The sequence below is a fragment of the Carya illinoinensis genome, chromosome 3 (assembly GCF_018687715.1).
Source record: "Carya illinoinensis cultivar Pawnee chromosome 3, C.illinoinensisPawnee_v1, whole genome shotgun sequence".
NCBI lineage: Eukaryota > Viridiplantae > Streptophyta > Magnoliopsida > Fagales > Juglandaceae > Carya > Carya illinoinensis.
Genome location: NC_056754.1, coordinates 13,421,996 through 13,447,191, shown reverse-complemented (window position 1 = coordinate 13,447,191; position 25,196 = coordinate 13,421,996). Strand labels below are relative to the sequence as shown.

The 25,196-nt window shown below is 37.3% G+C and overlaps 1 protein-coding gene across 3 annotated transcripts; it reads left to right on the top strand.

Annotated features, from left to right (window-relative positions):
• Positions 1-690: 690 nt before the first annotated feature.
• Positions 691-14,362, top strand: LOC122303355 (tRNA uridine 5-carboxymethylaminomethyl modification enzyme MnmG). 3 transcript variants are annotated; one of them, XR_006240655.1, is made up of 14 exons: positions 691-1,021; positions 1,704-1,855; positions 2,491-2,582; positions 3,776-3,889; positions 4,830-5,160; positions 6,240-6,419; positions 7,585-7,665; positions 9,542-9,760; positions 9,938-10,080; positions 10,835-11,001; positions 12,156-12,373; positions 13,044-13,136; positions 13,663-13,952; positions 14,036-14,362. XR_006240655.1 is itself a non-coding variant. In XM_043115112.1 (13 exons), the coding sequence occupies exons 1-13, from the start codon at positions 832-834 to the stop codon at positions 13,858-13,860; spliced, it is 2,178 nt and encodes a 725-aa protein (XP_042971046.1). In that variant the 5' UTR covers positions 691-831; the 3' UTR covers positions 13,861-14,362. The 3 variants fall into 3 exon arrangements, 1 of the variants encoding a protein (XP_042971046.1); XR_006240656.1 differs by having other exon boundaries at positions 13,663-13,960; XM_043115112.1 differs by having other exon boundaries at positions 13,663-14,362.
• Positions 14,363-25,196: the final 10,834 nt, after the last annotated feature.

The following is a 25,196-nucleotide window of genomic DNA, read 5'->3' as shown; positions in this document are numbered from 1 at the left end:
CTCTCAATTAAAATCAAAACTATATTAATGTATCATCATTTAAAGATGGGTGAATCGGTCCGAAAAATAAAAGAGTGAAAATTTGAAACGTGACACCATCCAACGGGGCATATATATGCTCGTGTTGTGTACGTGCTTCAGCCGCTCAGCTCTAGTTATGGCAATATGTTATATAATCTGTTGACTTGATACAAATATGATATGAAAATAATAAATTTAAGTTTAATTTTAATGGATTCGGATCAAAATGAATTGACTTATTAAACATGATTATTTAACAGGTTGATAATGGATCAACCTGTTTTGACAAGTTATAACCCGTTACGATCCATTAAGAAAATTAAAATTAAAATTATATCATTATATTTAAAAATAATATTTTTAAAATTTTTAATTTCAATATATTTATTATTTAGATTTTAATTTTAGATTTATAGTTAGTTTTATAATTTTTATAAATATTGTGATTTTAATATTTATGTAAAATTATATTAAATTTAATCAGATTAAATAAGTTAATTTCGAATCTATTTAATTTAAATAAATTAAAATAAATTAACATGATACGATTCGTTATATTAATAAATTATAATAAATTTTAAAATTTTGACACAATAAATTTAATGGATCGAGACCAGATGGTACATACTGTAACATACATTCGAGTCCAGATGGTACATACTGTAACATACATTTGCACGTTGACACACCACGAAAACCATCCGTTAACGCCATTTACACCCTAGCTAGCCCATCCTCTCCTGCGACTTGGCCAATCCATCCATGCCTTCGCAACTGAGGGCGTAACACCGTATTGACCTCTTTCCCACAATGGCAGCAACGCTCACGCTTCATCTCTCCCGCCTTGCCCGTCACTTCCCTCTCTGTTGTCCAATTCTGAACCTTCCTAAGTCTCATGTCCTCACCTTCCGCCGGAGGCCTAGCCGACGCCCCCTCTTCTTCAACTGCCACTTCTCCCACCGGCTTTCCGTCTCCGCTGTTTCGGGCTCTCGTGGTACCGGTACGTTCATATTAGCTTCGTCATACTCTTTGATGAGTTTAATCAAACATGTCTGTGGCTGTGGGTTGGGGGGAGTGCCCGGGGGTGGGTAATTACATATGTTTTGTTTAGTTGCTGAGAAAAGTAGGGAGGAGAAAGGAAATAAATAACAAGACTTTTGGGTTTTGTGCTGCTTGGTGGGTTGGGTGCCTCACAATTGGAAAACTGTGATCAGCTAAGGCAATGAGGATGGTAGGAGTTATAGAAATTTCCTCTTATTTTACATTGTATGTACAGGGAAACAAAGCGAACGGTTTGGAGGACTCAGAGAATAAATTGCAGTTGTTGATATTAACGCGAAGTGACACGTTAAAAGTACTTATTTATTTTTGATAAGTAAACACGTTAAAAGTATTTATGCACCTAAATATATTGTTGTACTCAATATATAGTTTGAACTCCGAGCTTTTTCTGTTACGCAATGCATACCTTTCTGTAAACTCTTGTGAAAAAATCATTTTATGGAACGAATATTGTACATCATCTTTATTCGCACATAGAAATCTATTCTGCATTATTTTTTTAATTTTAAGTATATACCTTGCCATTCTCATATCAAATCGACTTCTCTGTTATTTTCTTTTTCGTTGATGAATATCCAAATCCCTGCAAAGGCATAAACTCCATTTTCGACATTTTTCAGACTGGACGGATAATGTTGGAGCAGTAGATGAAAGATTTGATGTCATTGTTATTGGAGGAGGACATGCAGGCTGTGAGGCTGCACTTGCCTCTGCTCGATTAGGGGCAAAAACTCTTCTTCTCACACTAAATATTGATCGAATTGCTTGGCAGGTAACTATTTGAGCTCCTTATATAGGAAATTTAGTCTAACTGTGTCTATTGTATCTTTCTTCTGACCAAAATTTTCAAATATAATGAATGTTAGATAATATCTTACATTCATCCTATTGTTTCCTAAACTGCTCTTTTCTGTTTAAACATTTTTTGTTAAGTAGCTAGTGAGTGCCATTGACAATTTTGCACATATTTTTGTTGCCTTAAATGTTATTTTGATTGGCTTTAAGGCTTAATAGTTTATTGTTACGAAGTTCAAGATTATTTACATGGGATAGAATATCTAAAAACAAACAGTTATGCACAGCAAACCTCTGGATGGGGGATGATGATGTGGGCTCAAACTCACTGTGAATGTGTGTAACTTGGCAATAAAAGAAAATTATGTACATAAACCATCATTCTGCAAGCCAACTCTCTGACTTTGAAACTCAGGGCTTGCGAGCTTATCTCTCTCTCTCTCTCTCTCTCTCTCTCTCTCTCTCTCTCACACACACACACACACGCACACGCACGCACACGCACACACGCACGCATGCACATGCACAAGATTCACGATAAACAGCTTTTTAATTGTCAGATTCATATTTCAAAGTTATAGAAAGAGATTCTTACTAGGAAGTTCAATTCAGCCTTGCAATCCAGCAGTAGGTGGACCTGCAAAATCACAACTAGTACATGAAGTGGATGCACTTGGTGGTGAAATCGGGAAGGTTGCCGATAGGTAATGTTTGGTTGCTATGCTTTCTTGAATGTACTTTGGCCACTGACTTATGGTCAAGCGCAATTGTTGAAATCTTCTTACTAAAAAAAGGGGTCTTGCTCAATTGTTGCTCGCTATTGATTTCTTAAATGGAGTTTCCTTTAACCCATAATTATTTGTTTTCTTTTTCTTTCTTTCTTTTTTTTAAATGTGAACACTTGGACCTTAAGAAAATCATCATGAAGTTAATTAGATAAAAATATGATTAGAAAGTCATATTACTAGCTTTGGGGTTTTTAGGGTGGCATGTGCTGATATATGGGTTCAAGTGCAGGTTCAAATGACACTGGGTATCGTATAAATAAAATTAGAGGACCTTTTCAGAAATTGTATTTTGCATCAGATGCTACATATGCCTATGTTAAGGAGGATGGTGGAAAGTATGATCAAAGGGGGAAGAGAAAAACTTGGCTTATATAGTGGTATTATTGCGAGCATAGGTTGATCCGAGTCGTGTAGACAAATTTGATACTAGGATGGGTTAATGATCAAAGGATGCCAAGTTTAAGGACAGTGGATGAGCAATGTAAAAGATTGCTAGAGACGAATTTAAAAGAAATATTTTTTTTCTTGGCTGTATTTTCTGTGAAAGACCAAATTCTATATGCATAAAGGTGGATGGTGGATAGAATGGATGAGTGAGAAAGGAAAGGAAAAAAAAAACTATGTCAATGTAAGTAAATGTATAATTTGAGCCATTGAATAGAGTGACAATGACCAAGCAGTAAGGTTTCTGTTCAGTTAAAATATGCCAAGGTGAAGTTCAACAATGTGTTTTCTTTGCTTTGTACCCTTTCGGACAGGGAGTGATCTACCTTTGGGGGAAGCACCCGTGTGAGCAGTGGTGTAAAATCCCATGAAACCATTTCATAGAACCTCATTGATGCTTTCTGATAATTTCCCATTCTTCATTAACTTATTAAAAGAAAAAAACTTCTCCATTCTTATGTTCGTTGGTGAATTTTTCTTCTCACATTTTCTGGTATTATCTGATTTTCTTTTTGTAGTTTTAATCCCTTATACCTAATACAAGTTTGTGCAATTATGTGTACTGTGGGAGTTACGTTTTGTTTACGGTGTGGTTTTACTCTCTAAGATTTATGTTCCTGCTTTGTATTATTAGCAACTAATCTTCACTTTTATTTTATCCTCAGGTGCTATTTACAAAAGCGTGTTCTCAACGTCTCTAGAGGTCCTGCAGTTCGAGCGTTGCGTGCACAAACTGATAAACGGGAATATGCTATGCAAATGAGAACTATAGTGGAAAGGCATGTGTGCGTGCGTGCGTGTGTTTAATCTCCGTGCAGTATTCTTTCTAGTGTCTGTTTTTTTGGCTAAGGTGATTCTTACACATACTGTTCTAAATTAGTGTTTGGCAAGAGGAATTTTCATTGTACCATATATGACTGATTTGATGGCCCATCTTGGCATTTAGTTGACCGTACAAGAGCGCCACACATTTGTGTGTGATCTAGAGCCATAAAGTTCAGATTGTGGAAATATGTACTCTCATGCTGTGCTTAAGATGTAATGTTCCACCAGGAATCTATGTACCGACAGTAATTCATTTTGTCTTCTTTTTGCTGAACTTGCATAACTACCTATATTATTTTATCCTGCATCAGAGAGAAGTGTGAGATGATCCTGGTGGTGCAAAATTTTGTTCTGTCTTCCAAAATTCTGTTCTGTCTTCTTCAAAGTATCTTCTTTAGAACCCTAAACTTCATTTGATGCAAATAATTGAAGATTTGCATTGTTTTCAACTTGTCATGAAATGTGGAATATATCATGAAATTAAATCTTCCTCTTTCCCACTTTGGGGTAATATGCATTCACATGCTCAATCTCGATTCAGGTTTTTAGTGTTTGTTTTTCCCCTTGTTGAAATTTGTAGCAGCTTTTGAGGTCATCTTGATGGAAATCAAAATACTTGTAAGCATGATAAACCAAAATGTCATCTATTTGACAAGAGGCCTCTAATATTGTGAGTTCCTTATCCCAAAACAAGTCAATGGGACTAAATGGTGTCTTGTTCTTACCATAAGGATTATAAAAAAATAAATAGATAAATGAATGAAACAGACCATCATGTTTATCTGCTTGCTATAAACTGCCCTTTTATTAGCATTGTCCTGAACTTGCTTTCATATATGTGTGGGATTCTGTTCCCTTCCTTTTAGTAACTTTGTGATCTAATTCTTGTTTCAGCACTCCAAACCTTTCTATCAGAGAGGCAATGGTGACAGATATCTTAATAGGAAATAATGACAATGTGGAAGGTGTCTGCACATTTTTTGGGATGAACTTCTATGCTCCTTCTGTTATATTGACTACGGGCACGTTTATGAGTGGCAAAATTTGGGTTGGTAGAACTTCTATGCCTGCAGGAAGAGCTGGTGAGTCGGCATCACATGGACTTACTGAGAACTTGCAGCGCCTTGGTTTTGAAGCCGACCGTCTAAAGACTGGAACCCCAGCACGTGTGGATTGTCGTTCAGTAGACTTTTCTGGATTGGAACCACAGCATGGAGATGAAGAGGTCCTTCCATTAACACTCATATGTAGGTTCTGTTAAAGTATCCAACCCAAAATTTGAACTAGTTGGTAGGGAGACCCAATAACTATAACCACCTGCATAACCAAGCACATCAACCAATGTGAATTTCTTAACACACTCTGCATACACACCCAACATCAAAACCAAGGCAAACAGTCCAAATTACCTAACAAACAGTGGCCTAGCACATGGAGTCCATGGACAAACACTTAATTCTAGTACCATGTTAGAGCATCCAACAAAAATGTTTAAACTAGTAGGTGGAGAGGCTCTATGAGTGCATATGCCCATAAGTCCATAACCAAACAGCAACCACACACCTAACTGATATGAGACTCCTTAAAACACCCTCTGACATCCAGTCTAATCGAAACAGAAATTGAGACAAGCAGGTCGAGTGACCCAGCCTACACTGATACACCGAGCAATGTGGACTCAAATATGGAGTATGAGAACAACTATGCCATACTTTGATACCATGTTAGAGCATCCAACCCAAAAGTTTTAGCTAGTAGTTTGAGAGACCCAGCAAGTATGTCTCATGACCAAGCACACACGTAGATGATGTGGGATTTCTTAACAACTTCAGTGGATCAGTCATACTTTGTGCAAGTTTTCAGATAACTCTTCACAAGGTGCTTTGTGAAAACACATTATTAGTGTATAGTTGACATGCCATTAGATTACATGTCCAAACTATTTATCAGTACGCTCACCATGTTAGTGTGTTTAAGGGTACTAGTCACTTTTTTTTATTTCTGATAAGTAATAAACTTTATTGATCAAATGCAAGAGGGTACTAGTCACTTGTCACTGGGTGGGCAGGATCCAGGATGATTCTTAGGTTCTTTTTCTGCCTGACTAGACAAACCTCTTACTGAACTTAAAGTTGTGATGCGGTATTCTGCATATTATAGCTTCAAGGAGTTTATGCTTCTCATTTTGGAGAGCAAGTAAACTTCTTTTTTTTTTTTTTCTGTTCTTTTAAGTAGTAAATGGATGATGATGGCTGATAATTCTGCTTGATTTCCATGTCATTAATGGGGGTTAATAATTATCAGGTCAGCTGGTTTAGCTTTGATCCTGATTTTCATATTGAAAGGGAGCAAATGTGCTGCTATCTGACACGTACCACAAAGAGCACTCACCAGCTAATTAAAGAAAACTTGCATGAAACTCCCACTTATGGAGGATGGGTCGAAGCTAAGGGGCCCAGATACTGCCCTTCAATTGAAGATAAGGTAAACTTGATGGTTTATGTAATGCCCCAATATCTTGTAAAATTCATTTTTGTCATTCACCAAATGGACTAATTGGCATCTCCTAATGCTATGGAATGGACGCTAAATTTGTGTATTTCCTTCAATGTATCAACTAATAACATATTTCTTTTCAAATATCACTGATAACGAGTATTTCTTCACCACTTCGTATGATACTTTGTTCTTTATTAAAGTTAATCTTTTTCAGTTCCATATCCATCTATATGAGGTCATGAAACGTGATTCCCTACTATACGAGATTTATACTTTCATCTTCGATACATTTAGCTGCACCGAGTGACAAGAATTATTACGATATAAATGTATTACTTATTGAACTAGGTACTGATACAATGTTTACATGTACACCTTACTTTCTGTATAGTTTTTGGTTGTTCTGCAAATGATTAACAAAGGAATTAAACAAGGAAATCTCATTCTTCTTAGGTTTTCATTCTCCAACTGATACCTATGTGAAAGCATGCAGATGGCCATTCTTATCCTAGTACTTATGTTATTTTGCAATTGCAAAGGATCATTATCGTTGTCCAAGCCATAAAACAACTGTATCACTGTACATTTGTTTCTCTCACCGCATTAACTATTTTTGGAGGCAGAGATCTCTGTATATTTGTAGAGCTCAAACGTTTCTGTTGCTATAATGATAAATCTTCTCACCTTATCACTATACATTTTTTGTTCTCTCACCCAATTCATTATTTTTCCCCACGGGAATGTCTGCTGTTCTCCACTCATGTATCCATGGATCTCCCTGTTTCATATAATGGACAAAAAAGATACTATACTTCAGTCATCACTTGCCATTTCTGTCATGATAACCCCTGAAAATTTAAATCTTTCTTTCTTTTTCTCATTTGTGATGATATCCTGAGTATAGTTTCAAAATAAGAGTTGTTCATCTGAAAATATTGTACATGGGCTTTGCCTAGACATTTGTTTCTAATAAAATTACTTCTTACTTACAACAAAAGTACTAAAAACCTGCAAGCCTGAGGCCATTCTTATCCTGCTCCTGTATTATGCTTTAATTTTTTATTTGTTAAAAGTATGAGTAATTTACCGATTATATTTACTCTGGTATTTTTTTCTTCTCTCTCTAACATATATATATATATATTATTAGATTGTGAGGTTTCAAGACAAAGAGTCTCATCAAATATTTCTTGAACCAGAGGGTCGAAACGTACCAGAGCTTTATGTCCAGGTGAGCCTGCAAACCAGACCTTTTTTTGTTTGCTACTGTTTGAATGGAAAAGCATATATATATATATATATATATATGTATTTATATGTTATTTTGATTCATAAGTCTCAAATGGCTTAAAGTTTTTGCATGTGTTTTCTTTTTGATAACCCCTAAAAAGTGAATCGAGGCACAAGGTTAGTTGTAGGCAATAAGCCTTGTCATCTTTTGTTAATTGAATTCGCTCCGTAGTCTAATGTGATACGGCTTGGAATAAAGGGAAAAAAAGCCTTCATGCTTTGTCCATCTTGTGCTGATAGAAACATCAACAGGGTGTTCATTTCAAGGCCCCAATAGATTTCCCTTTGCTTGTTTTCCTTTTTGGCTTTTGTGAAAGATATGTACACCACCATCATAATTGAATGCCTAAAATATCAGGATCACTGTTTCCATTTCAAATGAGGGCTTTGCTTTTCAATGGAACACCATATTCTATAAGCTGTACAAAGATTTGGACTTAGGATCCTTGGTCTCATGTCTTGAAAGACTTACTAATTTACTCAGGAACTTGAGGATATAATGATTTTGAGCTAAGGAGATGCACACTCTTGTGCTTCACTTGTTTGCAGTTAAATGGGTCTTGTCAAGAATGTTAGTTGAATTGTTGCATCGATGGAATGGGGACTTTGGTGGACATTGTAGTGGTGAAATTTGGAAGTTGATTCCATATTGTTTAATGTGATGTCATTGTTGAGAAAGAAATGCACACTTTTTAGGAATGTCAATCATTGAAAATGGGGTTGAAGCTTTTGTACTCAAGATATTCTATATAATTGGATGGAACCTACATCATTTTATTTTATTTTTCTAATTTATTGGAGTTCTTTGTGTGAAATCACCACTTGTCCCAAAAGCTTAAGTTGATAGAAAGAGGTAGATTTTATTACTTATTTTATATCTTAAAACCCCCCTTCACGTGTGGGCCAAACTCCTCCTCAATGGGTGGCCCAACACGTGAAATATTTAATTAAATGGGGAAGAGTGTAGTCAGGGTTCGAACTTAGAACCTAGCTCTGATACTATGTGAAATTACCATTTGTCCCAAAAGCTTAAGCTGATGTAAAGAGGTAGATATTATTATTTATTTTATATCTTAACACTTTGACCTTCTGGATGTTTTTTTGTTTGCATCCCATGTCCCAGGGCTGCCCCTTATTGTGCCTTTTTAATTAGACTTGTTACATGTATGTGAAATCACACTTGTCCCAAAAGCTTAAGCTGATGGAAAGAGGTAGATTTTATTATTTATTTTATATCTTAATACTCCCCCTCACGTGTGGGCCAGACTTCTCCTCAATGGGTGGCCCAACACGTGGAATATTTAATTAAATGAGGTAGAGTGTAGTCAGGGTTCGAACTCAAAACCTAACTCTAATACCATGTGAAATCACCACTTGTCCCAAAAGTTTAAATTGATGGAAAGGGGTAAATATTATTATTTATTTTATATCTTAACACTTTGACCTTCTAGGTGTTTTTCTTGTTTGCATCCCATGTCCCAGGGCTGCCCCTTATTCTGCTTTTTTAATTAGACTTGTTACATGTAAAAAAGTAATAAAAAAATAAAAAGCATGCAAGGAGGTACTCTTATTCTCCATTCTCGTAGCCTTGCTTTGTATCTATGGAATTTGATTATCAACATGATTTCTGCTGGCACTGACCAAATTCATCTAGTTGTATTAGCTTCTGTTTGACTGTTGAACTCAACTATTTCTAATGTAGTCAAATGATTTTGTGCCATGAGTCTTGAGCAGATTACTTCTTTATCATATTTGTTCTATTGTAGAAGCATATATTCAACAATTTTCCTGTAACTGGTTTTTTTCTTCCTTTACAGGGTTTCTCAACTGGTTTACCAGAGAGACTACAGTTACCACTCTTAAGAACTTTGCCCGGACTTGAAAATTGCTCAATGCTGAGGCCTGCTTATGCCGTAGAATATGATTTTTTGCCTGCTCATCAATGCTCTAGGTCACTTATGACGAAGAAAATTAGTGGACTTTTCTTCTCCGGTCAGATAAATGGAACCACAGGCTATGAAGAGGCTGCAGCGCAGGTAATTATCTTTGTAACATTTTTTGTTCTGGGCTATTATGGAAAACATTACTGGTGGAGTTATTGGTTTATCTTTGTCCTCTTGCCTTGGTAGAGAAAGAATTCTTTGCTTCTTGGCAGTACGGATTTTCTGTATGTAACAAACCTTCTTTGGAATTATTTACTCCTTTATCCTTAGGGCATCATTTCTGGTATCAATGCTGCCAGACATGCAGATGGTAAGCCTCTTATTGTTCTTGAGAGGGAGAGCAGTTATATAGGGACACTGATTGATGATCTGGTCACTAAGGATCTTCGGGAGCCTTACCGAATGTTGACAAGGTAATGACCTCAAAATATTGTTACAATAATTTTCTATGGTTATGTATTTATTGCCCTTGGGAACTATTTCTATGGTGATAATTGCTAATATTTGAGTAGAATACTTGATTTTAATAAAAATAAATAAATCATTTATGTTAAGCACTACACTTCCCTGTCTTATATGCACTACATTTCCAACATCGAGTCAAATAATTGGTGTCTTTTTATGCTTTTAAAATGACATTGTCCATCAAGTCTCAGGCCAATATTTTCAGACCACGTGATGGCTCCTCCCCCTTGTAAGGCATGGAGAGTTAGGTCGTAGGTTATTCCATATGTGGTATATTTATCCATATTGCACTACCATGTAAATGCAAGTACTTGCATGTCCAGGAAACTGACATTTATTTATTATTTTGATCGGTAAACAAAAGTGATATTTAGTATCCTAACTAATGTTCCATATTTGACATTTTGTGTTATGCACCAGTCATGTCATGGACCATTTTATGAAATTTGCACAAAAGGTTGTAGATGGATGCCAGAAATTGCCTAAGCTAGAATGTAAGAATGCATATTGAGGGTTCAGAAGTAAGATGCTAGAATGTCACTTGACAGAAACATAAGTAGAATGCTTTCTCAGATCCTGCTGACCTTGTGTGTGCATGACACAATCAATTAATTTGAGAATGGCAAACTAGTACATGAACTGTTCCTGTATTTTGTTCACGAAAATTTTATTATTCAAATGTTCTTTCTTTGTTTCCCTTAGCCGCTCAGAACACCGATTACTACTTCGATCTGATAATGCTGATAGCCGTCTCACACCTTTGGGCCGTGAAATTGGGTTGATAGATGATAGACGCTGGAAACTATACCAGAGTAAGCAAGCTCACATTTCAGAGGAAAAGAAACGGTTGAAAACTGTTAGGATTTCAGGTTTGTGCCTTTATTCTTTTTCTTTCTTCATCTTCAACTATGCTTGGTTTGTCATTAAAAGAAGAGAAGAAAGAAAAATGGCTCCTCTTTTATTTGAAAGAAACTCACCTTTGTTTGTAACAATGAAGATAAAAGGAAAGAAAGATGGATAACATGACTCATGTTCCCTTTGGTCTCACCAAGATGTTATATCCAAAAATGGTGAGAAATGGATGGAGAATTGGGTAATATGAATGAAAAAGCTACCAAAATTCACTTTCTTCATTTCATTTTTCTTTTTCATATTCTCTTCATGTAATGATCCAAGAGAAGCTTAAGTTATATTTGAGCTTATACTCCAAACGACTAGTCAATGTGGGATCCCATTTACCACATTCATATGCTCAATTTGGGGTATTACTATCCTCCTTTAAACTCCTGATGTCCTCATTGTCATTCCATCATAGGTGGCACAACTCAAGTCTCACCCTTTAATGAATCCTTTGGTTACAAAACTAAGAAAAACATGACTTGAGAAATCAAAAAGACGTGTTAGGAAAATTAAAAGATTAACCTTAAATGAAAATAACTAACTTAATACGATATTATAATTTTCATTTAATAACTACTTTTTTACACTGTATATCAATTTTCATGTAATATAACGGAGGAGTAAATGATGTGGCTGAATAAAGACAGTTCCATCCTTCCAAATTATATGTTGTAATAATGATATGTATTCAGAAAATGGAATTGTTTGTTATGACATTTGTATGCTTATTCAAAAGCTCCTCTTATTGGTTCCATAAAATGTTAATAGAGAATCGTCTTGGCATTCTTTCTCTGCTCTCAAGACTTTCTCAAAACAAATGAGCAGGGGGAGCAGACTTCAAGCTTTCATTTGTTCCTTAACAACTGCTCAGGTGTTCCAGGGTATTGAACTATAGATCCAAGAATATCTTAAATGGGAATACCAAACTTTTGGCTACTAGTTGTACTTGCAGTTAGCATAATACCAAACATTTGAACACGACTCATATATTAAACTCTTTTTTTTTTTTTTTAGCCTTTGAGCTTGATCCTTAATGAACATTATAATGACCAACTTGTTTAGGTGGCCTGTTGACTGTAGGGATTTAATATGTAAACTGTTTTGTTCTCTATTTTAACCTCAGGAGGAGATCTGGCTGCTGATGTTACTAGCCTATCTGGCCAGCCTGTAAAGGACTCTTCAACGCTTGAGAGTCTTCTCAAGAAACCACACATACTTTATAAAGTTCTTGATAAGCATGGTTTTGGGAATGAAGTCTTATCTAGAGTGGAGAAAGAATGTGTTGAAATTGATATCAAGTATGAAGGCTTCATTGCACGCCAGCGAAACCAACTTCAACAGGTGCATAATGAATCTGTGGTTTGGTTTTCGTAAAAATCCAGAACCAACTCACCTCATTTTATTCCCCATCTGGAATAATATTTTCATCTTCATTTTTTTGGGCATTGAATTAGTGGAACAAAAAAAAATAAAAATAAAATCGAAGAGGGGCCAAGTTTATTTAAATATTGAGTTTGACTTGCTTCCTGTTTTGACAAGTCACAATACGGTGGTAACACATCTTATACAGGACTGACCTTGTGCGCATGTTACAAGAAACATGAAAGAATGAAACCAGATAAATACAATTTCAGATTACTTTTTGTGTTATGCACATTTATCAATGTGATGCTAATATCAATAGTCTGTCCGAATAACTAATTATTGGTTGGCAAGACAATAGCATATTTTCCCAATGACTTTCATGCTAGTTTTCAGCTTTAGTTTGTAATTAGGCATTTTCTCTTGTATACTTCCTGTGTACTTGGGCTATGCCTATTTACATGGTTTCAATAAATTTCTTACTTATAAAAAAAAATACTATAAATATGATATAATAAAGTAAAGAGATATTGGAGCTTCATTTTAAGGGATTTGAGATCTCCTCTGTCCCTTCATCATTGCGTTGAATGATGGGAATTTTACTGGTGTGCTAATTCATTATGCCATATTTTCCTTTTTCATTTTCTAGATGGTCCATCAACAACATAGACAACTTCCAGAGGACTTGGATTATTATGCAATGACAACTTTGTCTATTGAAGCACGTGAGAAACTTTCCAAGGTGTGTGGTTATTTTTTTTAGAAAACAAATTGTGAGCAGAAGTGATCTTTGCATAATTTGTAAACTCCTAATTGAATCTGTAGTGGTTCTGCTCCCCCTTCCCTCTGCCTCCCAAGCCTCCAAAAATAGTCCCTGGCACAAAAACAAGAATTGTCTTTGGACACAAAATTTTGGAACTATCGAAGGTACATTGGTTTTTTTGGGAAAAACGAATTTTCAGAGTAGGAGGCTGTTGGAGATGCACATACATGAGAGTTCAGGTGTATGAATATATCCATTCATGATATAAAAATAATAAAGACCTGCAGAAGATTTTTTTTGAGAGGGAGAGAGGAAAAAAATTGTTCAGAACTGTTCTTATTGGGAGTACTCTGTGATACCGAGGAAGTATTGGATTGTTTATGTGCTAGTTACTAGAAGATGCATATTTTTGAACTAGTGAGCCACAATATCAGTCCACATAATTTTAAAGGATTCTGTTAGAATATATTTCTGTTTCATTTTCATTGGTTTTTCCTGCTTTCAGGTCAGGCCACAAACCATTGGTCAAGCAAGCAGAGTTGGTGGGGTGAGCCCCGCTGACATTACTTCTCTCCTCATTATTCTCGAGGCCAATCGAAGGAAAGTTCACGAACAACAGAGACAACGGATATTGACTTCTGTCCGCATAGACGCAGATCGACATTTGCCTGAAGTTCCTTTGACCGAGACGACCATCTCTTGAGATATCTCTACTTGCTACTAACGATTCTGCACATCAGATTCCAGATTGAGTTGAAACCTTAGGGGCAATTTCCTAAAGACGGCGGTTCAGCAGTAAGATAGTATGAAATTCATCTAATGTGCTTCAGCCATCCACACTTGAGGAATTTTATTCATGTTTGACACAATTTTTGCAGCAACAAAACTGAAGGGTAGTTCAAAGTCACTTTTTAAAGTCGAGTGCATCACTGCAAATTCTTGGAACTCTTGCTATATTTTCAACAAACGAATTGTGTTGGTCACCCCAAAAAAAGCAATGCCTTAAAAAGTGTTTGTTGATTCTTACTTTTGCTTTCATTTCAGCAAATAGATCTTGTATTAGTAGCTTTCTTTGTAATTAGTATATGTATACATACATGCTTAAAGTCTGCCGGTGATTGTACCAGAATATCGTGATCACTCCTTTGTTAAAATAGTTGTTTTCTCATTTATGCAAGGGCTGGCTTCCCAATGCTTTTTTTTCATTTCAGATTTATAAAACATTATGGTGGATTTTATTTTATTTTTTAAATGTTTGCATAAGACTTGCACCTCCTAAACTTGTATCTAGCATTACTCATTATTAAAATTGCAACATTGTACTTCAAACTATAAAAACTGCTAGTAACACTGTGTCTAATAATTCTGACATCTCATGGATGATGAAATGGCAATTGGGCGGTTGGATCTTAATGGAAGGAAGGCATGGATTGTAACTTTTTGGTAATTTGAGTAAATAATGTATCAATTTTGATAGTTTGTAGGGCAAAACATAGCACACATGATCAAAGTGTACGTGAGATGTATATTTCATTTCCACGTGAATGTACACACTGCAAAAGATTCAAATGGTTAGGTTTTAAGAACGTGACCTCATATATAGTCCGCAAATGTCTAGATCAACTGTGATGTGCGATGCTGATCTGCGTATTGCAAGAAATTTACAAGATAATTTTAAGGATACGCTGATCCATGTGTAATGCTTTTTGCAGCACAACAATTTAGACATCAACCACCAATCTGAATTAACTCTCTCTCTCTCTCTCCCCATTCTGTGCATAGGTTTGTTTCGTACCAAAGCCATATTTTACGTGAACGAACTTTTGAATACGTCCACCATCTGAAAATCTCGTCACATACCTAGATTCTCAAAGACCCTTCTCTTATATATAACCTTGAACCAATCTTCTTCTCGTACAAACGATTAATCCAAGCGAAACGAAATGGGTGATGAAAAGAGGAATTTGATCTTATAAATCCAGGTAGTTAAAACCTTCTATATATCTCTAATGACTGAACCCGATCCAAGGGCCGGAAGCACGTTCATATGGCTAATCACTGGCATTTTATTTATCTCTATAGCTGCTGGAGGCGGCTGCCTTGTATTATATGTAATGCAACCTGATTCACCTTACGCTTCCTGGCTTCCCTTTGCTGGGGTGGCATTCGTTTGCCTTCCTTGGTTGTTCTGGATGCTCACATGCTTTTATCGTGTCGTCTCTCGGTCCTGTGGATTTAGAGACGTTGGCATTGATCGCAATGGAGGAGGAGGAAGAGGAGCAGGAGGAGGAGGTGGTGGTGGTGGTCCTATTGTTGCGAATGCAGCAGATAATAATATGGCCCTAGAGGCTAGAGCTGTAGAGCGGCCACCGGTGAGGTCTCCAGAAAGTGATGCAAGAAGGCGGGCTCAATTCGAAGCAATCCTAGGATTAGACAAGCAAGATGATCATGGCATGAGCTCACAAGGGAAGAAGAACCAGAAGAAAAGTAACTCATCTTCAAGCCATTCTAGCAACCATTCGTCCGTGGATTCACGTGAGAGCGAAATGCCATTAACCTCATCAATGGCATCTTGATCGCATATATATAGGTAAGTAATATGCCGGTTTTACCTTCATGCAGCACGTACGGTTGCCTCGGATCATGTGGTTATGATCTGAAAGACGAAGTTCCCTCACGAACAGTCAACATGAAGTTTTCACCTTCGAAGCCAATATTCCGTTTCTTGATACAAAATAAGTTCGAGTGTACCTACACCTACACATACAGTCTTCATGGTCACACAGATTACTGACAGATACTGCAGCTTTTGCGACCCCGTGCATGGGTCCTGCAGCCTCGATCTCGAAACTACACGCAAATACGTACCAAATCCACATTGTCATGGTACTGGTAAAAGTGGACGGCAAATTTAAGCCCTGACTCATCAATTCTCATGACCAATCTTTCTTATACTAATGGCCGGCGGGAAATTGGGTTCTCTTGTGATTGGAGAAAGTAGAATTCCTAAATACATTTTCCCGGGTATGCATGTTCGTCAAAGAGGATTGGATACCATTTCTTTGTCAAATGCAAATTAATTAAACAGTTATATAGTACTTCTTATTCTTTTATCTTCTTCTTCCTTTTTTGTGAGCCATTGAGTTCTGGGTTTTGTACTTAATTGCGGACATTTTTCTTCATTTCAAAGGCGGGAAAAATCAAGCCCGGCCAGCATTTATCTCGCTTTATACGTTTTCATTGTAGACCTTTTAGATCGACATATTATTATTATTTCCATCATGCATCTGTGTTACTGATCATTCTTACAAGGCCGTAGTCCGGACTCCGATCATGTACAAGTTATGTTTAATTCTTCTAGGCAAACTGAAACCTCTGATCAGGGTGTTTCTTCGTCACCCAAAATTATGGCAAAAAAGAGAGTTGTCCGGTTTACAAGCTGTGTGCTTGTGTGTGCTATCAGATCATGTACAATCCATACAAGCACATATATAGACAGAGTGTGCCAGTTCATTTCAACAGTTACTAAAATATAATTGTTGTTGCCTCCATTGATACAAGAATAGATGCAGAATGTCAAGGCCATCACGATCAATATTATATTCATGTTCAGTACTTTAAAGAATCCTTCTACATTGAGTCAAAGAGCCGGGCGTGCAACCCACTCCCCACAACAACAGAGACATCAGGAGACAAACACACTAACCTCAATCCAAGCTTTCACAAAGTTTTAATCTTTTATCTCAGCCAGACCATCCAAGATGTCTGCAACCGATTCAGGTACCGGAAGTGCATTCATATGGCTCGTCTGCTCAGCTTTATTCATCTCTATAGTCGCCGGAGGTGGATGCCTTATTGTGTACATGATCCTGCCCAAATCTCAATCCACCTCTTGGCTTCCAATTGCTGGGGTGACACTGGTTTGCCTTCCTTGGTTGTTTTGGTTCCTCAACTTCTTATATCGAGCCATTTCCAGCTCATGTGGATTTAGGGTTAGCTCCCACTTTGGTGCAGGAACTGGAGGAGGAGGCTGTAATATATCTGACGGAGGTCAAAAAATTGTGGCTGCTCAAGCTTCCAGTACTGGGAAGGTTGGGAAGCAAATTAGTAGTTCATCAACAAGCTTTCCAAGCAACAATTTGCATGAGAGTGAGATGCCATTGGCCTTATCATTGGTATCTTAGTTGAAGTAATCGGTGGATGTATAAGCTTTCTTTTGTCAGATTGGATTGTAATTTGCAAGAAGGATTTCCCTTGCATGCATGGGGCCGTACTTTGATGTTATCTTCTCACTAGAAAATAAATCAAATGCTGAAGATGATATTTTTACCAAATATTTGTAAAATAATTTAGGAGGGGATAGAACTTTTTGTTGTCTTATTCTTGTATTTCTAAATCAATAATTCTAAATGTAAGCCTCACATCCCAAACACCACCTAAATTACATGTGATTTTCTTTTTTTACTCTTATATTTAAACACACATTTCTCATTCTCTCCCCCTTTCCCCTTCTCCTTCTCCTCCTTTTGATTTCCATACGTCCCTGCTCTTTTCCCTCTTTCCCCCATATCCTTCTCCTTCTCCTTCTCACATTTTGCTCTCATCTCTTCTCCCCCTTCCCTCTTCTCCTTCACGTCATCGGTCTCCTTCTCATTCACGTTCCGGCAAAAACAAAAGCTAGGCTGGGCAGCGAATGCAATGAATAAAGAAAGGAAGCTCTGCTTATGGAGGAGCATAAGTTGCTTTTATCTAATATCCAGAAGTCAAAAAAACAAAAAGTATATTGAAAGACCGAAAGTTTGTCAAAGAGAGCTAGCTATAAAGTAAAAGCATGCACATGAGAGATATATAAGACAAAAGAAAAATGGATTTTTCCCTTAATTCAGTTAATGTTCGTTACCTAGTCAAAAAGAAATTACTTTGTTCATCCTTTATGATCAAGTGACTCATTTGCGGACCTTCAATACTGGATTTTAATGTGGGACCTTCAAGAAAATGTGGTCCATCAGTGTTCCCAATCTCTAATAAACTTGGACTTGCAACTGCATAAGGCGGGGACAGAAGAACATGGGTTGCTTAATAAAGGAAAGGGCCTGGCGTTAGTTAGGCCTCAAGGGGCCCAGTGGCCTATCATGCAGGCCCATCCGCACAAGCAAGAGGCCCAGTCTACTTTGCAAGCCCAACCTATGTTTCTCTAGCATGGTAACACGTTGAATGCCAATACACCATCGTCATTGTGTGGGTCCCAACTTCCACCACCGGCGATGGAGCAGAGGCCATCACAGAAGGTGGTGGTGACGTCGGCGAGGCCACGGGTGTCAGAATATACGCTGGCACAGCACAATTTAGCATATATGAGTGTGTGCAACATATATTCACCAGAGTTGTCGAGTGGGCCTCAATCTTCGCCGTCGGCGATGGAGCAGGGGACGATGACGAAGGCGATGGGTTCGCCGATGAGGTCTGGGATTATGGATTGTGTGCCGACAGTACTCAGAGATTTAGATACGAGTATGGGTAGTGTTGAAAGACCCATTCTGTCAATAGATTTGGCACATAAAGGGTCGCCTAAGATGGGCGGAGGAACTACCGTCTCTTCTGTACCGTCCAATACACCGGAGTGTGGTTCCTTGCTCCTATGGTCTCCGATAAGCACTGTATCATGTGAGATGGGTGGTGCTGATGGGAACAGCTTGTGTAAGGAGATAGTTGGGGTCTTTGAAGTCTCCCATCCATCAGAAATAATGGGGTCTCTGGGGGATAGCAACATTTTAAAAAATGTGAGGCCCTTTGAACCTCTGGAGGTTACAAGAGGTGATGCTAATTTGCAAGTGGCCCTGTTTGTTGACGATTGTGTTGGTGGATAGGGGGCTGTCTTAACTCCCTTGTGTACACTCCCTCCTAGAACTAAAGTGGGGAATTGTTCCTCATCGTGGGTTTTGAAGAAAGTGAATAAGATCCAAGCTGTTATTGGGATCTCTTGTGTAGGCAACGAGGAACAATTTAAGGCTTTTCTAGTGGCTTTAGAAGAAAGCCATTCAAAATTAGCCATAAAGAGGGATAGAGAACTCAAAAGGCTAACTTGTTCCATTAATTATGAAGGGAGTGGCGGAAGGGAGAGATCGAAAGGGAGGGGAAATTTAAGTTTACATGCAGCCTAAGATTATATCTTGGAATGTGCGGGGGCTTAATGATCACAATAAAAGCCTTCGTATCAAATCTTTATTGGGGATGTGGAAGGGTGATGTGGTGTGTTTTCAAGAAACAAAGTTGCAGAGCATTGATAGAAGCATTGTGCGTAGCTTATGGGGGTGTTCGTATGTGTGTTGGTCTTATTTGGCCTCATTGGGAGCCTTAGGTGGAGTATTACTTTTGTGGGATAAAAGAGTGGTTGAGGCAATAGAAGAGTGTATAGGTGATTATTCAAAAGCAATTATGTTTAAAAATATGGTGGACGGTTGGAAATGGGCTTTTGTAGGTATATACGGTCCTAATGTGGACAGGGATAAGAGAAGGTTATGGGAGGAGTTGGTGGGAATTTATTCCTTATGAGATGTGCGTGGTGTATGGGGGACAATTTTAACATTACTCACTTTCAGAGTGAGCGATCAGGGTAATATCAAAATTTTGTGGCCATGGAGGAGTTCTCCAAGTTTATTTTTGACTTGAATCTCATGGACCTCTCTCTGGTAAGGGGCGAGTATACTTGGTCAAACGGTCAAGTTTGGTAGAAATTGGACAGATTCCTGGTTTCTCCAGAGTGGGAAGCCCATTTTCTGGAGGTTTGTCAGAAACGGTTACCTCAAGTCAGCTCGAATCATTTTCCTATTATTCTAGATTGTGGGGCATTCACAGTGGTCGACAGTATTTCAAATTTGAGGTACTCCAAGTTTCATTCTTACAAGTTAAAGGCTCTGAAACAAGACCTAAAGAAGTGAAATTTGGAAGTCTTTGGCCACATTGATAACTAGAAGTCCATCCTATTTGAAGAGTTGCAGGAAATAGAGGGACGGGAATTACTGGGAGATATGTCGAAGGAGGGGTTGTTGAGGAAAGGCATGGTTATGGCAAATTTGGAGAGAGTTTTGTTGGCAGAGAAGACCTCATGACGTCAAAAATCTAGGGCACATTGGTTGAAAGAGAGGGATAAGTGTACAAAATATTTTCACAAAGTAGCAAATTCTCATCGGTGTAGTAATGCTATTGAGGCATTATATTCAGATACTAAGGTGTTGTCTTCTCCTCTTGAGTTAGAGAACCATATTGTGCATTATTATGAGTCCCTTATCACTAAATCGGTTGGTTGGAGGCCGAAGCTTGATGGGCTGTCTTTTGAGACTATTGATTCCTAGAGTGTGAGTGTGAGTGTGAGTGTGCTGGAGAGACCTTTTGATGAAGATGAGATTTACAAAGTCATCTCTAGTATGGCTAAGGATAAAGCACCGGGTCTGGATGGTTTCTCTATGGGTTTTTTTCAAACTTGCTAGAACATAGTGAAGTGTGATGTTATGCAGGTCTTTAGAGAATTTCGTACTTTTCAAAAGTTTGAAAGATCCTTTAATGCGACTTTTATTGCTCTTATCCCCAAGAAACAAAGGGTGTCAATTATTGAGGATTTTCGCCCTATAAGCCTGGTTGGTGGTGTATACAAAATTATTTCGAAAGCTCTTGCCAACCGGTTAAGCCCTGTGATGGAACAGATTATCTCCAAGTCACAAAACGCATTTATTCGTTGGAGGCAAATTCTTGACTCAGTGCTTATTGCAAATGAGTGCTTGGATCACAGATTGAGGAGGGAGATCTATGTATTATTTGTAAGCTTGACATGGAAAAGGCTTATGATCATGTGAACTGAGAATTCTTATTATACCTGCTTGGGAGGTGTGATTTTGGTGAGAGGTGGATCTCCTAGATGAGTCACTGTATTTCTGCTGCTCGCTTCTCAGTGCTAATTAATGATACACCTGCTAGTTTTTTTAATAGTTCTTGAGGCCTGCGATAAGGAGATCCATTATCTCCCTTTTTGTTTGTAATAGTCAAGGAGGCTCTAAGTCGGATGGTAAAGGTTGCAGTGGATGGTGTCTCTTATCTGGTTATCAGGTAGGTAATGGCACTAGTGATTCTATTATCATTTCACATCTTTTATTTGCAGACAATACTCTTCTGCGATGCAGATACTAGCCAAATTCAGACTCTACGAGCACTGTTATGTTGTTTTGAAGCAGTTTCGGGGCTCAAGGTAAATATGGGGAAATCAGAGATGGTTCTAGTGGGTGCTGTCTCAAATATCCTCGGCTTAGCAAGCATATTGGATTGTAAGGTGTCCTCTTTGCCGATGAAATATTTGGGTCTCCCTTTGGGAGCAACTTTTAAGACTAGAACAATATGAGATGGGGTGGTGGAGAAGATAGAGAAAAGATTGGTTGGTTGGAAACAGATGTATTTATCGACAGGAGGTCGTCTCACCCTTATTAAGATCACAATTACTAACCTCCCTACATATTATTTAGCCTTATTTCCTATACTCGTAGGGGTGGTGAATAGCATCAAGAAACTTTTTAGGGCTTTCTTATGGGGGGTATGGGGGAGGAGAAGAAATTCCATCTAGTTAAATGGAATACAGTATGTGCCCCAATTGAGCATAGGGATTTGGGAGTGTGTGACTTGAGAACTTTTAATAAAACGTTATTGGAGAATGGTTGTAGAGATATCATTCGGGGGGGAGGGGATCATTGTGAAAGGCAATCATCGACGTTAGATATGGAGCGGTTTGGGGTGGGTGGTGCTCTAATGAAGTGAGAGGGGGGTATGGTGTGGGATTATGGAAGTTTATAAGGAGGGGGTGGCCATGTTTTGAAAATCAGATCTATTTTGTAGTAGGTGAGGGCAACCGTATTAGTTTTTGGCAGGATGTATGGTATGAAGACCATGCATTGAAAATGGTGTTTTCGGCTCTTTATAGTATTGCAGCAAATAGGGAGGCTTCAGTGTCGGATATGCAACTCTTTTCGCATGGCTCTTACCAATAGAATATTCTTTTTAATAGGAGTTTTCATGATTGGGAACTAGCTATTGTATCATATTTGTTCAGCCTACTATACTCTAAGGGGATGCCTACAACACAAAGGGATAGCTTGAAGTGGAGGTCTAATAATAAGAAATGCACGGTTAAGGCGTATTACAAGATTTTGACAACACAAGATCATACTCCATTCCCTTGGAAGAACATTTGGAAGTCCCGTGTGCCCTCTAAAGTTGCTTTCTTTGCATGGAATGTTGCTCTTGGAAAGATCTTGACCACGGATAATTTGAGGAAGAGGGGTTGTGTAGTGGTAGATTGGTGTTATATGTATAAGAAGAATGGAGAATCTATGGATCATCTTCTATTGCATTGTGAGGTAGCAAAGGGGTTGTGGGATGAGATCTTTTAAAGGGTTGATGCTTCTTAGGTTATGCCTTTGAGGGTGGTGGATTTGTTGGGTTGTTGGAGGAAACTGCAAGGTTGTCATCAACTGGTTGCGGTATAGAAGATGATTTCGTTATGCATCATGTGATGTATTTGGTCGGAAAGAAATGCGCGCAGTTTTGATAATAAGGAACGTACAAGGGAGGAGCTGAATAATTTTTTTCTCCACACTTTATTGCTTTGGTTTTCCGCTATTGTACTAAATGGGGATAACGCTCATAATTTTTTGTCTTTAATCCATCGTATTTAGAATGTATTTAGTATTCTTCTGTATAATTCATCGCTTATGCCTACTTCATTCATATCAATAATATTTTATCTCTTACTTATAAAAAAAAAAAAAATCTAAAACAGGAACTTTGGATTTTAGGAAATACAATAAAAATAATTGGACAAAAATTATTAAAATGTATTCATAGCCCCCGCCCCCCCCCCCCCCCCCCCCCCCCCCAACAAAAAAAAAAACAACCAAAAACTTCACAAAGGGATTGAAAGATCCTAGGGGAAGAATATTTATCAAGCATTGAGCCATTATTGATTAATGATTGCAGGGTAATGCATATATGTGTATCTTCTCTAATCTTGCAATTAATTTCCTTCTGAATTTTGTTAATCCATCTATCATGTGCCTAATTAATCTTTTTTCTCCAACAGCTATCACCTTGGGTGGTATGGCTTCTATATTTTCTTTTAAAGGCATTGAATGCCGAGAAGCAAAATTATTGAATTAGTTATACTGTGGAGATCATTACCAAATAATTAGACATGGATCTTATCTCTCAATCTCATGATGAATTGTAACATGAGATGGCAAAAGATTTTATTTTCTTCTAGCTTAGATATATTGGAATGATTAAATTTAATGGTAAAGTTGACAATAACATGCAAAGTTGTTTAACTTAGCAAGTACAATACTTAAACAACGTTTCATTAAGTAGGTTACATGATATATATTTATGGAATTGTTTTCAAGTTTCCTCTTCTCCAGTTGTTTACTAATTTTGTTCTTGTTTCTGCAGGTTGGAGTTATCTGCCATTTAGAGGTTAAATGATAAGCTTCAAAAGAGCTGACAACAATGGATTAATTCAAGTGTATATAAAAAAACTAGGATCATTTTTATGTGATGAAGTTTGGAATGTGTTCACTTATTCTGGTGAAAGGCTCCTTTGAAAATTTTATGATTCAATGTATAAGCATGTTGGTAGAGTGGCATGTTTAACTTTTGTTTATTTGGTGCCGTGTTTACAATGTATAAGACTATTTGGTGTCGTGTGTACATATAGATGTTTATATGTATATATTGCGATTTAATTTGTGCTAGTGGATACTCTCTGGGGACTTTGAAACTAGAAGTTAGCTTGTGAACTTTGCTCTTATTCTGTGGATTTTGAATACTGGCAGTTGAGTGTATATAGTGCAGATCATTTTAATTCATTCAGTATTTGGATTCAGATTCAGATTCAGATTTTTTTTCCAAGTTTGAATACTGGCAGTTATGTATATAAAGTCTCTTGAATCGTAACTTTGAATACTAGCAGTCAAGATTTCTAGTGTTCTAATCAAACTATTTTACAAACTAGCAGGTAACATGCAACATCTATATGGAGTACAATACAAACCAGTTAAAAGCCCCTCAACCTTCGAGACATTTATGCATAGAATTACTCTACTATCACATAGTAACTTAAAATATGGAGTACTTATACAGGAGATTTTCTGCGATCGCAAGCTTTCTTTGAAATATCTTTTAGATCAACAAGAAGGTCCTCCTGCTCTTTTTCTTCCCAATTGGACCAATAGCAGCTTCATTTACAGGTTTGTTATTGAATGAGCTGCCAAAACCAAGTAAGGATATCACTATGGTAAGATTGTGATGAAAGTCACATTTACATGGTAAGCGGAAAGATTATAGGATTAAAACTACCTACATGACTGCATCACTGAGTATACAATAAAACCAAGATATAAAGCAGCACTGTTATCAATGTCTTTATCATTTTCATCAAGTTCACTTGTCTTTTCCTTTCAATTCTTCTTCTGAGTGGATGACCTGAAAAGGTAAGACTTCCTTGAAGGAAATTAATGGAACAAAGAATCAATAAAGGTCAAAAAAGCATAGTTACCGCTATTAGTGCATCCAAACCCTCCATAACAAGAGGTTTCAAATCACCCAAGTAAACTGCAATAATAAAGCAATGCTCAATAAATAGCACTAACCACAACTATTGTTTATAAAGCTATTCGTCTAACATATATACGATATGTTGAACCCAAAGTTTCAAGTTTTGTGTAATTATATATCTACACATAGATTTTGATGATAACAAATGAATTCAAAGAATAAAGGAGTCTCAAGTTCAAGTTGTCTACACAATGGAGTCAAGCACATCAAGGAAACAAGAATGAGCAAGAAGGGAATAAGGTCACATTAAAGTCATAGAATAATGTTGTAAATCTCTTAAAAATTCGAAATTAGGATTAAGGCTCAAAATTAATATTTTATCATAAAATATTAAAATACATTTTCTACATGTGCATGAATATTTTGAAAATTAAATTTGAAAATTTTGAA